At 37.9% G+C, this 17,398-nt stretch overlaps 1 protein-coding gene across 1 annotated transcript in view; it reads right to left on the bottom strand.

Moving 5' to 3' along the window:
* The window catches only part of tafa3a (TAFA chemokine like family member 3a), a 102,173-nt gene that overhangs the window by 60,259 nt on the left and 24,516 nt on the right, over positions 1-17,398 (bottom strand). Inside the window, exons 3-4 of the mRNA XM_053315562.1 lie at positions 11,453-11,602; positions 10,511-10,635 (exon numbers count right to left, since the gene is read on the bottom strand). Coding sequence (XP_053171537.1) covers positions 10,511-10,635; positions 11,453-11,602 — 275 coding nt within the window. The remainder of the gene's footprint in view (positions 1-10,510; positions 10,636-11,452; positions 11,603-17,398) is intronic.

The following is a 17,398-nucleotide window of genomic DNA, read 5'->3' as shown; positions in this document are numbered from 1 at the left end:
ATAAGGCTAAAAGGAATGAAAATGCTTATGATCTCACTAGATCTTTAACACAGATATGCATCAAGAGTCCTGGGACTCTTTATGGCAAGAAATTAACACAAAAGTTTCACATCACATGGTTTTGTTCTAAGAATATTTTTTCAGGTGGAATCCACAGTCTTTTTAGTCAATAAATATCTTCATGGTTGAGTCTTCTAGTCCATAGGAATAAAACTATAATACAAAGAGAGATTTGGTGAGCAGTAGAGTTCAGAGACAGCTACTGTTGATGCTGGATCTAAAGTCAGGAATCTTTTCGGATATGTAGTCTTATATGATGCTTCCTGCTCCTTTTCCTCCATTCGTTCAATGGAATGTCTGTGATTATTGTTCTTATTGGTCCCTGGTTTCCACCAATCCTCAAAACACATGATATCCAAATGTCCTATGGTTGTTGGTCAAAGAAAGAACGTCAGGTTCCAAACAAGGGTATCCTGGAAACAGATGACTATCGTGTGACCTAGAGAGAAAAGGAAAGAGGAAAAAAAGGGGGGTTAGGAAAATATTGTCAGTGACGTGAACGGATGCTGAGGATAAAAATGGATTTGACTCATTAATGATGACAAATTGTAGTAGTAACACTCACAAAACCAGTGTTATCTGACATGCAGCATGACAGAGACCACTGGCAGAGGAGGGGGAATAATTACATCGTCTGTACTATCCCTCCTAGTTGATAGGGTAGCAACACAAATATTTACATTCACATGACTATTCATCATTACACTAAACCCTTTATCAAAAGTGTTGGCGTAGGAATGTCGGTTGATCCACCACTTCTCCAAACTGAAATTTCTAAACAACTATAGGACTTTGGTAATCCCCTGACTTTACATTTAATGCCACCAGTAGGTCCATTTGTCACCTGTCCCTGTGAAATATCTCCACATCTACAAAGTGGATTACCATGAAATTATGTGCTGACATTCTTGACTCACAGACTTTGTTGCCCTCACATTCCTCTCGGGCCAGCATCAGGTTGACATTTGTGCTTTTGAGTGAAATGGATTATCATAAACTTCAGTACAATCATTCACAAGATGATTTACAATAACTTTAATTCCCCCTTAATTTTCCCTCTTTCCTTCCTGCCCTGATTTGTCCAATAGACAAAACTGAAACTTTCCCATCACCCTCAGCTGTACTTTATGTTTAATGCTAATTAGCAAATGTTAGTTTGTCATAAAAGCCTTAATAACAAGGATAGTCAGATGCTCAGTGACCTGGTGGTGTATCTAATGGGAATTGTAGTGTTTTGTTAACACAGAGAAAAAAAACTTGAAACAGTTGAAGTTTTTAAGTTTTGTATATTTTAAAGGCCCTACCAGGGATAGGCATTGCTAATTATCAGAGCCTATAAATGCTCTGGTATGTGACATCAGTTCATGCTTTATTGTTAATGTCCATTTGTACAAATACATGTTAAATACATAAAATAAACTCAAGTGGTCAACATGTTTTTTTGTTTTGTTGTATTAGCATCTTGCTCTGTTTCAATACAGACTTTAATAGCTACTAGTGTGGCTGTAGATGCTTGTTTTCATCTTCCAGATTATTTAACACTGACTAATCGTTTCAGCTCTACTTCATGAAAACGAATCATTATTTTTTAGCTTCACATCTAACAAAAGCCTAAATGTCAAATATGTGACAGTTCCAAGGTGCGCAAATTCCCAGTTGGTATGTTTATAATTCAGACATCTGTGGTGTTATACAGTGAGAAGACAGTCAGCAGCTAGAAGTCAGACATAATGCGATGTACATCATGCTCAATGATTTCCATGCAAACAGGGGGAAAATTATTATTCATGATGGCATACTGCTGGCATAAGTATTCTCAGACGTTTTCATGAATATTAATCTAAAGGAATGAAAGACACAGTTTGTACTACTCTCACTTTAACTCTAAAAATACTCTGGTACCTGAATGTTGTTCTTTGTTGGCTTGCCCTTTAAAAGTAGAACACAAGTAACTTTTTGACTTGCCTTCTGAAGTGGGAGGCAATATTAAACACACACACACACACACACACACACCTACACACACACCTACACACACAACTACACACACACCTACACACACACCTACACACACACCTACACACACACCTACACACACACACACACACACACAAGAGATAAAAACAGATGTTCCTGTGTGAATATTTGCACATTACTATCATTCAATTAGCAGTTGTAGATTCTCACCAGTTGAGCCAATAAAGGGTTTACTGCACACAAGCACGTCTTCTTACAATACAATTCTAATATTTTGTTGGAGTGTGATATTTTTTCTGCTGCTCAGAGCTGCAGTGAAAAAGGGGCTTGCTGTGTAGGGAGCCGCAATTTAATTTTCACTTCCATGTGACAATCCTCAGGAATCATGGGTGTGAGAGAGAATATGAAAATGATTTGGTCTGTCTACGGTTGCAGCAGCTGGCGGTAGACTTACATTCATACATTAAGTTAAGCTATGTTACTTGGTCACAACATTATGGGAGACCAACGTTTTTAGTAATGCAGCAAAGCCACATTTTGGATCTACTGCAAAAGTAGTCCTAAAATAAACCCAAAATGCATTTATAATGTATGTCATATACACACAGTACATGTGTATAATTTCAATTCTTACTGACGTTTCTTTTTCTCTAAGATTTAAGAAAAATGAATGCCATTTTAATTACAAATTAAGCTTTAAAAGGACATTTTGCCTCATAATCAAGTGGAGGGGATAAGAGTTTAGATACATAAAATTAATAGAGTCAAAAAAACAAAAAATGTTGTAGTAGCAGGAACAAAAACTTGCAGTGGAACCTTATCAAAGCAATTAGCATGCCGCGGTGTTGAGGGTGTCACTGTGAGGGTTATTGGTAAGTAAACACACAAAGGGGAATCGGGAGAACAGAAGGCAGCTCCTTGGGGTTTGATGGTTAAGCTGCTTCAGGATGGAAGACCACACTTGACTGGTCAGATGTAGGTTCAAAGATCCATTGACAAACAAACTAAGGCCCACCTTTGATGGAGAGGTACTGAAGCACGTGTGTGTGTGTGTGTGTGTGTGTGTTTGTGTGTGTGTGTGTGTGTGTGTGTGTGTGTGTGTGTGTATCCCATATTCATCAAAACAGTGAAAGGACCTTGGAATATTTGGTTTTTAATGCATAGGTCTTGTTTGGATCTTTAAGACACTCACTGAAGTATGGTAAATATTATCCCCCTCTTCATTGTTGCTCTAAAATCACAAATTGCATACTCAATGTCAGCTCCAGCAATGTCTTAATGGGCTACAAAAAAAACAAATCAATCATCAATAGAAGGATTTAGCTCCTCTTTTCAGGCTTGCAATCGACTAAACGTCTCACAGCATTTTCTGGCTTTTAAACTCACTTCCTTTCACACAACGTTTTTGACAATAAAAGGTGGGTAAATTTCAGTGACATAAGCTTGTTTGTAGGGATAAAGTGAGGCATATTGAAGTTATGAATTCCAGTTTCTTTTTTAAACCACTCTTGAAAATGTATGAAGTCATTACCTCAAAAGCTATTTGAGACACTTAAAGTTGTTAGAGTTATTTAGAGTAAATTAGTTGACATTTGTTTAAGGAATTTACAACCGCTGAAGGATAGTTGAAGAGTCATTTTAAACTATGGGAGAACTTATCTTCACAAAAACCCATAAGTGAATATGCCCCAACTTCATTTCTTCACATGTAACCTTCTCTTTTATATCTACTATTTTTGCTATTACCCATAATAATGTGTTTAGGGCGTGTGTGTGTGTGTACATACTGTATATATATTTAGGTATGCCTTTGTTGTACTTTCCTGTTTGGTACAATACAGCACTTAGATAACAATGGTTTTAAGATTGAGGTTGATGTATGTTTTTTTTTAAAAGGGTCAATGTGAGAGCATGACAGAAAATTTTTTTAACTTTTTCTGTCAATAAAAACAGAAAGTCAGTTGTCATAATGTAAATGCCACATATAATGACATTGTATTAGTCTATTAGAACATACTGTACAGACCATGCTTCAATTCACTTTGGTTGCATGTATCAACCAACACGACACAATCTCACCAGAAGGTCGGTTTAATAGATGCATATCTTTGAGGCGAGATTCTTTTGTCAATTGTGATCTCCAAGGTCAGGAATAAACTCAATTTGTATCTCAATCTCAAATCTGAACCTTACATTTGAAGTTTACATGGATGAAAAAACCTGGAGGTGCTTTGCACATTACAGATTCATGGCAATTTCATGTTTAAAGTCCACTGATGAAGACCCTATGGTCAAATAGGGTGACCAAACAATTTGGGACGGTCCTGGGCATCTTGTCCTGACTGCAGACTGGAGGCAAAAATGATGAGGCGACCTGACTCAGTGACACAGTAATATTAAAAAATGCTGCACTAAACATTATGTCTTTTGGAGTGCTGCCACATTATCATGAATAATGAATAATATAATGGATATAACCGCAACAGATTGCTACTGTCACCAGAAGAAAATGTAGAGGACTCTAAATTCAAATGAGAGAACCCTTTCATTAAATTATCAATTAGACCATGGTCACTCAATAGTTTTTAGTTTATTTTTTATCTGAATCCATGAAAATATGCTGCTAAAATCACTGGAGCTATCATTCCTGCATTTAGTTATTAAAAATGTCCTGTTCTTTTTTGTACAATATTTAACAGTGATGTGTTTTCACTTTTGCACTAAATAGGCTAACATGAATAACAAATTGTTGATATAATTTATCATGATATAAAGCAGATGATGGAAAGTGCAGCTGCAACTACAGGAGGAATTTGTGATGATATTTTCAAAAATCTAAGATTCAGAAAAAGATTTAAAATGACTGTAACACATCTGTCACATGTGTGTAATGACACTGTAATTCATATCATCCTCGGAGCCAATCTACTTCCATCTGTACAAACTGTTCTTCATAATATTCATAACAAATTATCAGAGTTAGTCTGATGTTACTCTAAATTATTCTTTACATTTTTATCCTTTTGACATTTAAAATTAAGCCACCTGTTTGAGTCATTGGTTCAGCTGTTTTCACATGAAAATGTGAGTGACTGCTATAAAATTTTGAGGTGAAATTGTTTAATCAGCTCCAGTTTCCAATGTGAAGTAGGAACTTTGAATGCAGAAATGTGTCTGTGGTCTGGGTGGGAAGCCAGTGAGGGATTATGTCCTTGTTACTGCACTAGCACCATACTGGTTTCAACTATTGGGGGTGGGGATCTAGGAAAAAAAGTGTGAATGTCTACGTGTTACATAGCAGTGACAAGGACCCCAGTATAGGGGAATCATGTATACCTAAATGGGGTGAAAAAGGAATAAAAACACACACTGTTACAGAAAAATAACTCAGTATACAGTATACTAAGAATAGAACACATATCATTGATATAGATTTGTGCAGTATATTTATGTAGGGTATATTTTCATTTTGTCTTGAAATGAAATCACCTCAGATAGCTATCCATCACCAACCCTCAACACATTCTCTACCAGCATCATGGCACCTGTCAAGTGGAAAGGCTCTGTGGTTCTTTTGCCACTCTGTCCTCTGATTGATAGGAAGTGAAAAGCAGGAGCTGCCATAGTTATAATTCCTGATATTACCAGCAGGACTATAAAACCAGCTGCTCCTGGACATGCAGAGAAAGAGGAAACAACTAGAGTTGTCCAAGAAACGGCCTGCAGGGTGTAATGACCTCTGATTTATTGATGTGACTTCATCATGAGGTGAAACGACACCATCATTTTTTATCAACAACGCGACTGCTGGACATCAAAGAGAGGATTTATAGTATTGTAAGGGTTTTGTATTACAACTGAAGAGGTTTTACACCCACACTATGTATCGTTATGTATTCAGATAAAATATGATCTCAAATTCATCTTTTGATAATTTTGAAATTTAAAAACGGATTAGATTATATCTCACCTAAGTCACAAAATGAAGACTTAAAATTTGACTTGGACTCCTTAAAGATATGAGATTGAAAAAATACTCAAGTTTCATGCTTTGACCACAGAACAAAAGAACGTAAAAAAAATTATAAAATTTAAAAAAATAGCACACAGCATGCAATGATTGCAACTGATATTTAAAAAAATAATAAAGTACTTTGCCATATAATAACATTTATAAAATATCATTTTAAGAGACTGTACTCCCAAGAAAAACACATCTATCCTACATTAGAGACTATTCAGGACCTGTAATTTTGATAGCATCAGAGTCACGTTTGACAGACATTCAAAATTATTGAAAAAAAAAGGACAGCAGCTACACCAACTCCATACTCGTGAACCTGATCTCAGTCCTCAGCTGAGCCTCTCATTGTGTCTTCAGAATCAGGCCTGGTCCTAGCTATATGCCAATTTCACTATGTGCCAGAACAAGCTGCGATAACATGCTCCAGCGCCCTTTGTGGCATCTGCTCAGAGCATTGATACAATTTTTTTGGGGGGGGGTTGGGGGGGGGGGGGGGGGGGGGTTGGTCTTTCAGTAACATCTCACATGTTATGATTTAGGGCGCCCAGGCTTACAGTGCAGTGATCATCACTTCTTCAATGTCAATTCTTACTTCCAGACATGATTTCCCATTCATAATATAAAACAGGCTACAGTGTATGTACTATATAAACAGCTCACAATAAAACACCTAAACCATCAAGGAATTGTGTTGTTGTGCAGTTTGCTCAATATGCAACATTAATTACATGACATCATCGTAGCTTTCTTTACAACTACCCACGTCAAACGAAGGCTCAAGGCTGAGCAAATGGAGCATGTAGGGACTGGAAGAGCCAGAAGAACGCATTTCAAGATGAAAAGAAAAAAAACATTATTTTCTGTTGGATCGTATTCATTAATATTTTGCATGTATTTTGTATGTAATAATGTGATAAACAATCCTCACCTTTCAGCTCTATATAAAAGGATTGCCTAGTGTGAAGTTTGAATGTTTTGTGTTTTCTGTTGATTTTTGATTTGTTCTATCATGTGTTGTAATTACATTCATTTGTTTTGGTAAATATTATCATAAATGAAACCTTCATTATTTTAATATTCAGTTATTTGTTAAATTTTTCAGTGTGTGTGTGTGTGTGTGGGGGGGGGGGGGGGGGGGGGGCAGGGGTGAAGCTTCCCTATGGCACCAGATGTGCTATGACCTGCCCTGTTCAGAATGATGTTAAATATCCAAGAGGCTCGACCACAGACCCGCCTAGCATTAACAAACCATCCTTTGCTGGCTCTCTGTGGGAGGCAGCAGGGCCATGAGCATGGAGGGATCACCGCTGACTCCCAAATCAAAAAGGAGTCGAGGTTCTGACGGGTTCTACTAGCCACCTGGACCCCTGCTTGTCTGTGCCTCTGTTTCTGCTTTCCTGTGGCTGTGTGAGAGGGCATGAATTATTAACCCGGCTAAAATAAAAAGCTCTGCTTCGTCCAGGCCTCCTGTAGCCATGAATAATGGAAGAGGCAGCTCAACTACAGGCGTTTGGTGAGTCAAACACTGAGCCATGATGGATGGCTAAGGGCCCACTGAGGCCCCCCGCCCTCACCTACCATCCACGTCAGGTCTACCACACCCTGAAACCCAAAACACACATCCAGATAACCTCTATTAATCTCTGGAAGTGCTACAGCTTGAGCCCTTCTGCCCTGCCTTAGTACATCCCACTCAACGATTTGGCTTCCTGGAGGGATTATTGTTTGTTGTTTGTTTGTCTTTCTCTTGCCTTCGCTTGCCTTTGTTTTGCTTCTCTCTGGCACTTTTGAAGTCATATGCAAGCCTGCTGCTGACTTTTTAAAGGCAGGGCCCTACTCATGCCTGTTCTTTCTTACCCTTAACATTAAAACCATGGCGACGAGAAGCAGACATGTGAGCTGAAATTCTGCACAGTCACCAACAATGTTCTGTTATGTCAATCCCGAGAGGCTGTGGCTTCCAATTTGTACCAATGAAGTCACTGGTGTACAATCACACTGCTTATTACAGAAGTGATAATTGATTTTCTATTTACAAAGCTGTCATGGACTGCATCTCATTTCTCACCTAAACCACCAACTGGGAATTGTTTATCTCATTATAAATGTCTTTTTAATATGTACTTTATCCATTTATATACATATATTTTGTTATCAGCATAAATTGTATTTTTGGTCTTATTATTTTCAGGAGAATACATCTGACACATGTTCTTTCAACCCTGTAATTCATATTTTTATGAAATTATACAGTAGGTCCATGCAGAGACAAGACAAATGTCTTGTTGCATATATTAATGTGGCACATCATGTATATTCATGAATAATTATGACACTAAATATTCTGTTTTGCAGATCAGCTCTGTATAAAAACAAGCTCAGATCTCAGCTCGTGATGAAAACCCTGAAAGTATTTAATGTTTATTGAAGAAAGCGAAGGATTACAGAATAGGCATCAAACTACAGTGTGTTTTTAAGTGCTAATCACTTTTCAATCAACTAAGTGAAATTGCAGTTTAATTGCCCTGAAAATTGCATCGTACACCAGTAAAAAACTATATCATGAAACTTTAACAAAACGTCTTATCATAATGGAAAATACTGATAATTTTTTACGTTTGATTTAATTATTGGCGCCTAGTAGTTAAGGTTCATGTCACATAACCACGATGTTCAATTCCTGCAGTGGACCTTTGTTATATGACTTTCCATGTCTCTCTCTCTCCCTTTTTTTCTGTCATCTCTGAACTACCACTGTTCACTAAAAGCATGAAATGTTCCAAATATTAAAACTTCAACTCAGTTATTAACTGTATTTTTGAATGACAACAGTAGCTAGAGGGTAACATAAGTGTGCAATAAAATCACACCACACTGGGGCATTTACCCTCTAGGAAAGCAACAATGCTTAAGCTGGTTTCTCTTTGATCACTAATGCTTGGAACACACAGCCTCTGTGAGCATTTCAATACTCATGTTAACAGGTTAGAGCAGCCACACAGCCCGCACCTCATACGTGCCTGCAGCTGTGCATCATCTACACATTTGGCTCCTTGCTTATTTTTTCCACATGAAACTAAATAAAATTGATCTGTTGATAATCATATTGACATCAAAACAGAAACATTACACTGTTTACTATAGTTTCAATGTGTAAATCTATTGAATATGACACAGAGATAAAAAAAATATAAAGTGTCACCACTACAGGACAGTTTGCATTGTGCATGCCAGGGCTCTCTGCGGGGAACTCAAGCGCAAAGTCAGAGACACTGAGCATCTTTTCCCATCTCCTGCTCACTTTCTGTGATATTAGTTCAAACTGAGACTCCTGCCTGTTGTTTTACCTGCTTCCAGATGGAGATTTGGTGTTGTTATTTTCCTTATTTGTTGTCAGTTTCCCTCCTGACAGTTAGTTTGGAGGTTTGTTTGTCTGAGTGTGCTTGGGTCGTTTGGGGAACTTAGTTTCGTCTGGAGAGATTTTCATCACTTGAAACGGTGACAGCAGGGATTTAGCAGGCAGAATAATCAATTTAAAAAATGTAAAGACCTTCCTGTGTGATGAGTATATGTGGCTGACACAGAAGAACCCAAAACTAGACCCCACCATGTCCGTAAGGAAGAAAGCAGATTTCATCTCACATATTACTATTGTATGTAGAAAGATAGGACTGGCAGTAGCAGAGCCGCAGCAGTTCAGCAACGTACAGATGCAGCTCAGGTAGAGGTTGTGTTGGCCGGGTGTAAGTATTTATGACAAAATTTGTAGTACTTATGATAATGAATATTCACCATGGAGAGACATATTAGACAAAATATTCACTGAACACCTTAAACTATACCAATATATCTATTTTGTGAGGATAATTATTTGTCTTTAATAATGAAACACCATTATGTGTATATGTGTACAGCTAAACCAGAGCATCCTCATCTATTCCACAGTACTGCTCATTCCCTCCCCAGCTGTGCACAATTAGCTGTTAGGTTCCAAGACTGCACACTAGTTGATCTGGGTCTGCTAAATTAGCAACTTAAGTAAAACACGATGAACTGACTATGGTTAGACTTGCACAATACAATGAAATGTAGTTAAATAGATAGTTGAACTTAATTCACCCTCATCCTACTGTTGTAAGCCGATCGCTTCAATAAACACTTCACTGACTCTCCGGTGAGTCACATCTTCCTCTTCTGCTGCCTCCTACTCTTCTATACTCTGAAGTAAAAAACAACTTATCCAGTGCTCTCTCGCCTTTATTTCTTTATTTTCCAAAAACTTCAAGCACTCCTCCATTATTATAGGGTCATGTTTTGTTATCTGAGGCCCTGACTCTTGCAGTCTTTTGTTGTCTGTAACCAATCTAAGAAATCTACTACTTCTAAGCACAGTTACGAATGTCTTCTATCTACCCACAAATATAGATTTACTGCATGAATGAAACCAACCTTGGTTGTCTTAACTTTGTTTCCTGTACTGCAGCTCCATCCTTTGAGGTCTGGCAGCACTTTACACTCTTCCCCATCCATGCAGGGATGCATCTGGCACCACCACTTCTGTGCAACTATGGATGCTGTGAGGGAAGAAAGAAAATCATAAAAAGGCTACTGGAGGCAATTAACAACATGCTGTTTGAAAGTGTAGCCTCGCTCTGCCATGGTTGGAGCAACAACAAGCGCTTTCGGTTTTTATACACATCACAGTGATTGAAGAGAGTGTCTTTTGATCTCTGGCTGACAGTGGAGACCCGTCAGTCCTGCCCCGGTGTGTTTTCAGGGCTGAATTACAGGGCGTGGGTCAATGTCAAGCCAGTGAGTGTTGAGAGCAGCTCCGTGCTCAGAGGAGGGTGAATGTTTGTATGAGGGAGGGGTAATAACGTGAGCAGCAGAGGTTGGCGTGTCAAGGTCTTAAGTGCCTCCGAGGAGTCCTACAGGGGAGAAACAGCTTCCCTTGACATTTTTAAAGTGAAAAGAGAACTGTCAAAATCGAGGAAGCCCCTGTCAGAGCCATTACAGTGAAAACAGGAGTTGGAGATCAATCCACCTGAAACAGAGGCCACTTTTGACATGATATTAAATGACCTGGCCTTCTTTCTACTCTTCTGAACTGATACAGCTTCAACAATGGAGAAAGAGATGAATGAATGACCTGCTGGGCATTTTGATTTTGAAGATTATAAAGCCTTTGTAATACACTTCAGCAGGATCATGAAAATCTCAACAGTATATTTTTCTTTCATACAATAAACCTCTCATACACCAAATACTCATTGAAATGAGCACCAGAGGCACAGTAACAGGTGTGACAGTTTTGCAGCACAGTGCATTTCTACCCTAATCAGAAGCCAGTCTCAAATCATTACCAAAACTTTAATGAGAAGCTTGGCATACCGTCTACACAAGATGGAGCCGCTCTTGTTGTTCCCGCCACCTGTCCAGGGAAGCAGGAGCATTTGACGGTCTGGGATCGCTCTTCGATCTTGTTCTTGTTGCAGCATCGGTGTGCAGCAATTACCTCACAGGTTCCCGCTTTCACATGAACTGGAAGCATAAACATACGACAACAGTTAGAATGAATGAAGTTAATTTCGTTCTTCTTGGTATTTCATCACCACAACATTATAGCAACAATATTGTTTGAGACTGTTATGTATACAGCTTTTCTTATTTATTGTTAAGTGTTTATGTTAGTCTTATTTTATGATGTTGTTTATATTGTCAAAATCCCATTTAAAAAAGTGAAAATGCAAATGTATGTAGAACACAGCTCCAAGCCAATTGGAAGATATAATGGAAATATTTGAAAGCTCACAAATAGTTTAATATCATTAAAAGGTTAAATTGTTGTTTTTAGTAAACACTACCAAAACACACAGAGAACAAAACACTGTGGCTATTTTGAGCTGTGAATTAATGCACATTATTAAATGATGTGTGATTGATTCAAATTGAACTATAATGCCAATGTTTATCATAATTAATGTACATGCTGCCCAGTGCAATGTTCTGGCTAATTGCTGTGATTCTGAGTTAAGTTTCAGACAACAATGGGAGTCTGCAGAAAACAATACTCGTTAATGGGATCCATTCACTGTTGGTTTCATCACTATTCCAGTCAATACTTAGCCAGGGACTTTTAAATAACAGAACAGTCCCATACATAATGGTTTGTGGAATCTATTAAAGAAATAAATGCTACATGTGAGCACACTTATACATACTTGTACACACTTATAATATCTATGACCTTAAATAAAGGGCAAAGGCTTGGTTTACTATAAATACAATATTCAATACACAGGAGCCTTCCATGCCAATCAGTCTTTATGTACAGAGAACCATGCACTTTGTACATACAGTATAGAGAACACACAGTGCTTCAAAAATGTTCAATACAGATGCATCATTGAGGAGGAGAGATTCCTGTTTTATCTATTGTGCTCACAAAAGCAGCTGTAAAGCTTTAATCCAGTATATACCGGAAATCCAGCACAACAGAAGGTCAAACAAGATTTCCTCAGATGTGTGCCTCCATGCTTCCATTTGGTATTAAGAGAGTCCTACAAGGGTATTTGAGTAATTTCTCAGCAGTCTTGCTTCAAACATCATACCACAACGGCTACTTGAAATCCAGGTCATCCCCCAGGTGGAAGACCCTGGCTTTGAACTCCAGTGTAGCCCCACCTGTCAGGGAGCTAATCCAGTGACCCTGGACCCCAACCAGAGGACGAAAAGAGAATGTCTCCATCGGGATACAGATAATGTAGTTACATCACATCAAAAACACACATACTTCTAGAAAATGACTTGATTAACACCATGAAACTGAAAGAACATTACAATATCAATTACTTACACTCTGTTTTCACTGCCATTAAGTTGGATCAAACATCAATACTGCTTTCTGTTTTATATTCATTACTTTTTCTGCATACACTCATCACCATTCTAAATGTGTTTGTGTATTTACACATAACAATCAGGATTGGATGGGTGGGGGTGAAAAAATTGGAAAGTTTTGACATTCCTTTCAGATAAGCCTTAATTATGCCTGTAAAGATTTTCAATTTGGAACTTGACTTGAAAATAGATTGCAGTGAGCTTCCATCTTCCCATTAGCTAGCAATCCAGAAATCTCATCTACAACATTAAAAACATTTTGCCTCCAATCAATAAGGTGCTATTCACATTCACACAAAAGGCAAGACAACAATTGCCGATTGAGTGCTTTCTCCAAGCAGAAACTTACTGATGCAAAAACAGGTCAGGCTCCTTGCCCTTGATGTGATTATCTTTAAGCCACCAGCACGCCCTCCGGTCAAAGTTAATTTTAAAAGTTCTAACAGCTTGGATAGAATATTCAAACTTTGTTTAAAAGATAGATGTGGACAATATAGGCAATCACCAGGTGCAATGAGCAAAGACAATCATTGTAAATCACCCGATTAAAAGGGAAAACAACATGCATTTGCTGTTAGTGTCTAGAAGCTCTTTTAACTACAGAGCATTACGAATCACGAATCAAGACTGCAATGCAATAAGGAAATATTATTTCTACATTATAATTAAATTAACATTCCAAAAAGACAGTGTCAAGAAACAGATGTCACTCTCAAAGCCTTTTAAAATCCCTCAGACTTGTCTGCTAAGCTTGCACAGTGATGTGCTTCATTGGATGTAGTTTTGATGTACGCCCACTCGGCTATGGTGTGAAAAGGAGGAAAGAAAGCTTCAGCACGAGTTGCAGCTGGGTCTGGCCTGGGACTCTCGACTCATTAAGGTGCAGGAAGCGGCTGGCTGGGGCTGCCCGTGTGGAGAGAACTGCTGATTAAAAGTGGAGTTGCTGGCCAAGGTCGCTGACTCTGAGGCTGGACCCAAAACCACCACGCAGTGTGGACAGGATGAGAGGTCAGAGGGCAGGGCGCGGTGGTCAGCCTGAGCTGGTAACGATCCATTTGAGAAGAAACAACCATGAACTATCAGACTGCAGCTGTTGTTACTATCAACTAGGTATAAAAGACAATGGAAGCAGAACTGAATGAATGAAGATAAATGTCAAAATAACAGCAAGCCACAAAAAATACTGATTGGAAAGTATAATTGGAAATAAATCAACTCATAAAATACAAAAAACTAAGGCTCATATTTAGAAAAAGATGGAACTTAATTGATGCAAATTTTTAAAAAGACTGAAAGCTACCAAACAGGTACGAAATTAATTGTGGTAAGATTGTGGCTTAAAGAATAAACTTTAAGCTTCAGGTTACAAAATAATTTTTGCTATCTTGTATGATTTGTTTAGAGTTGTTTTTTTTCTTTTTTGGAAAGATTACAATTACAATTTAATTATTCCATGAGTTAATAACTAGGGCAGTGATCTCATGGTCTTTGGTTCAAAGAAAAGGGAATGTAAAAAATCAGTGTGAAAAGTGACATTTATAAAAAAAATAGGAAATAAATTAAGTTTCAATGACTATTTTCATTTTACAATTTTCTAAATTATAAATAATTCATAATGGTTTGATAATTATTCATTTTCTCACTGAGCCGTCAGATTTGTCAAATATATGAGAACACACATTAAAGAGCTGCAGCTCTGGGAAAGGTAGTCAGTCAGTATTTTGTTCAAGGACAACTTGAATACGGTGGGATGACCAGTGAACCTCTGATTCTCTGGTTGTAAAATGGTCTGTCTAACCACCAGGGTCACCCTGTCACCCTGTCCACTGTACAAACCAGCTCTGTACTTGGAATTACTGGGAGCGACCGAGTGTGAGTCTTGAAGTGTAACACACACATGTAGGAGAGAGGCTGCCTGTTTTCTCCATGTGCTCTGTGTGTGTGTGTGTCCAGGCAGCTGTGTAAATGGCTCACAACACCTGTGATCAATACATTTCTATTAAAGCACTTAGGACTGTCATCAGTTAGAATCACCCGGCTCCCACGTCAGCAGGAGAGAGAGAGATGAGAGACAAAGAAGGGTGAAAGGACAGAGACCACTAATGAGAACTGGCATGAGGCCCAACCCCTCAGCCAATCAATACCACTCTGAAGCAAAGCACTCTGTTCTCCAATCATATTCATCAATCCCGTATTGATAAATGCCAATATGCAACCAGAAATTGCACCAAGCTGAAGGGGAAAAGCCTTGTTCTACCCTTATCCTATTACATCTGCTGTATACCCAGATACAAGGTACTTATTACTTTTAATATAATATTGCAGAAAATGGATTTATGACCATTTTGTCAGGTTTGAAAGAATATGAAACCTCCATAAAGTTTCACATTTACCTTAGTAATATACATATGATCATCTAATTTACAATTGTTAAAACAAAAAAACTAAAAGAAATTGTGTTAGCAATTGTTTTGCATTGTTCTGCTAGCTCATTCCTGTTGCAAAATTCCCCGTTCTCATCAAGCACAGTTGCTTAGTTACAGGGACAAATCCAGACAATTTTTTAGGTTTTATACTGTACAGTTACTGCTGCTAAGCCATCATTGGACAATCTTTGTCTGTGGGAGGGTATTAGTGAACAGAGGGCAGAGCAGCTTAAAAGTTTAGTGCTAATGCAATGAGTAGTATGCATGTAGGGAGAATGTGGGCGACTATACTTGCCATACACACAGACACTGGTCAAAGTAAACATATTTTAAAACTTTGGCACCAAGCATACGAAAAAATTGAAGATAATCCAGGGTTTTGCAGAATCTCATAACATCAATGCTCTTCTTAGGTGATATGTTTCTTAAGTTTAATTCATCCATATTTTTCCTCCTCTGCTGTCTGCAAATGGGTTGTACAAGTGACAGGTTTGTTGTGACAGCTGATGTAAGAGAACAACAGAGGATTCAAATGTTTGCCAACATCATCTTAGTGACAAATTCTATATTTAGCAGCTTTACATAAAAGTGAAATTTCTACTATAATGAACGAGAGGAATGTATTAACCAAATATAACAATATGTAAATCCAACAGAAGAGACAAAAAGCTACGTTGACTGTATTAAAAACATTTTTTTTATCATCACAACATTAAAACAAAACACTTTTGTACTGTCATCTTGGTTATAATTAGACAAGATCAGTTTTGGTCCAATTGTTTCATCCCTGAACCACAGTAGTGTGTAAGAAACACGTACTGTATGTGACTCTTGTGTATGAGGTATAACAGCCCCGGTACTAAAACCAAAAGATTAACTTCAACTTAAACAGTGGTAATAATATGTAACTGGCAGAAGACAATGCTTCTGGCAAGTTATTTATTTATTTATAAAACTATTGTGTATCAAATACTGTGGACTACACAGTAATGTGCATTAGTTCATACTGTAGTGAATTGTGTAGAACATCTAAAAGCAGAACATATAAACCTGTCATTACTTTTATGAGGGCACAGGGCATTTATAAATAAGACTTTGCAATGTGTGGATGCTCTGACACAAAAAGAAAGAGTTGATGGATGCACTTTCCTTTCAATTTGCCTATTTTACCTGTCTCTCTGACTTCATATCATTGTTTTCATGAAAAGTTTGCTTGTGTGATGACAAAAGGCAGGCAAGACAAGAGAGAACAATTTCCCTTGAGTTTATTTATAAAAATCTGTTTGTGGGTAAATTAGCATTTTGCATATGGTGGAGATTTTGTTTTCACAAACATGTCTTGTGTTTTTTAAATTTTTTCACAACTGTAACATGAAGGTGGCAGCAAGACACATCCATTAATTCAACACGGATGAAAAAATCATGTATTTAATTAAATGACTGTTGGTCACATTCACACATAATAAAATGATTTTAAAAAAGCCTAATTGGATTGCATGATTAGCACTGATTATACATGCAATTAAAAAAATTACACCACTAACTAAAATATATATCCAAAGTCAAACTGTACATACGTGGGGAAAAAACAATGTCAGTGTTTTAAAGCTGCTCTCTGCAAAAACTCACTGACAGACCACACATACAATAAAAATAGGATATAAATTGTCCTGATTCAAAATAAATCAGGTCCCAGCTCAGAAAGTCCTTGAGAAATTCCACTGGAGACTGAACCTTTTGGGGCAGTGCTGTACATTCATTTTTTGTACAGAAACTTGTTGCCAGTCATTGAGTAAAGTGGTCTCCCATTGCCCTTATCACAGAACTAATCTTGTGGGTAAGAACGAAGCCACAGGTCGCTTTGCGCCTCTACAGCAATCCAACAATTGATCTAACATGCAGGTAGGGAGGCATCGAGAACAACATACTGTTCCAACTGTCAGCTGCATGACTGGGTGTATCAGTCTCACCTGGCCAGTCAAGCACAAGATACAGTAATAGAAGCGCAACA

This window comes from Scomber japonicus, chromosome 3 (assembly GCF_027409825.1).
Source record: "Scomber japonicus isolate fScoJap1 chromosome 3, fScoJap1.pri, whole genome shotgun sequence".
Lineage (NCBI taxonomy): Eukaryota > Metazoa > Chordata > Actinopteri > Scombriformes > Scombridae > Scomber > Scomber japonicus.
The sequence above is the reverse complement of the archived record's forward strand: the minus strand, read 5'-3'. Positions and strand labels throughout refer to the sequence as shown.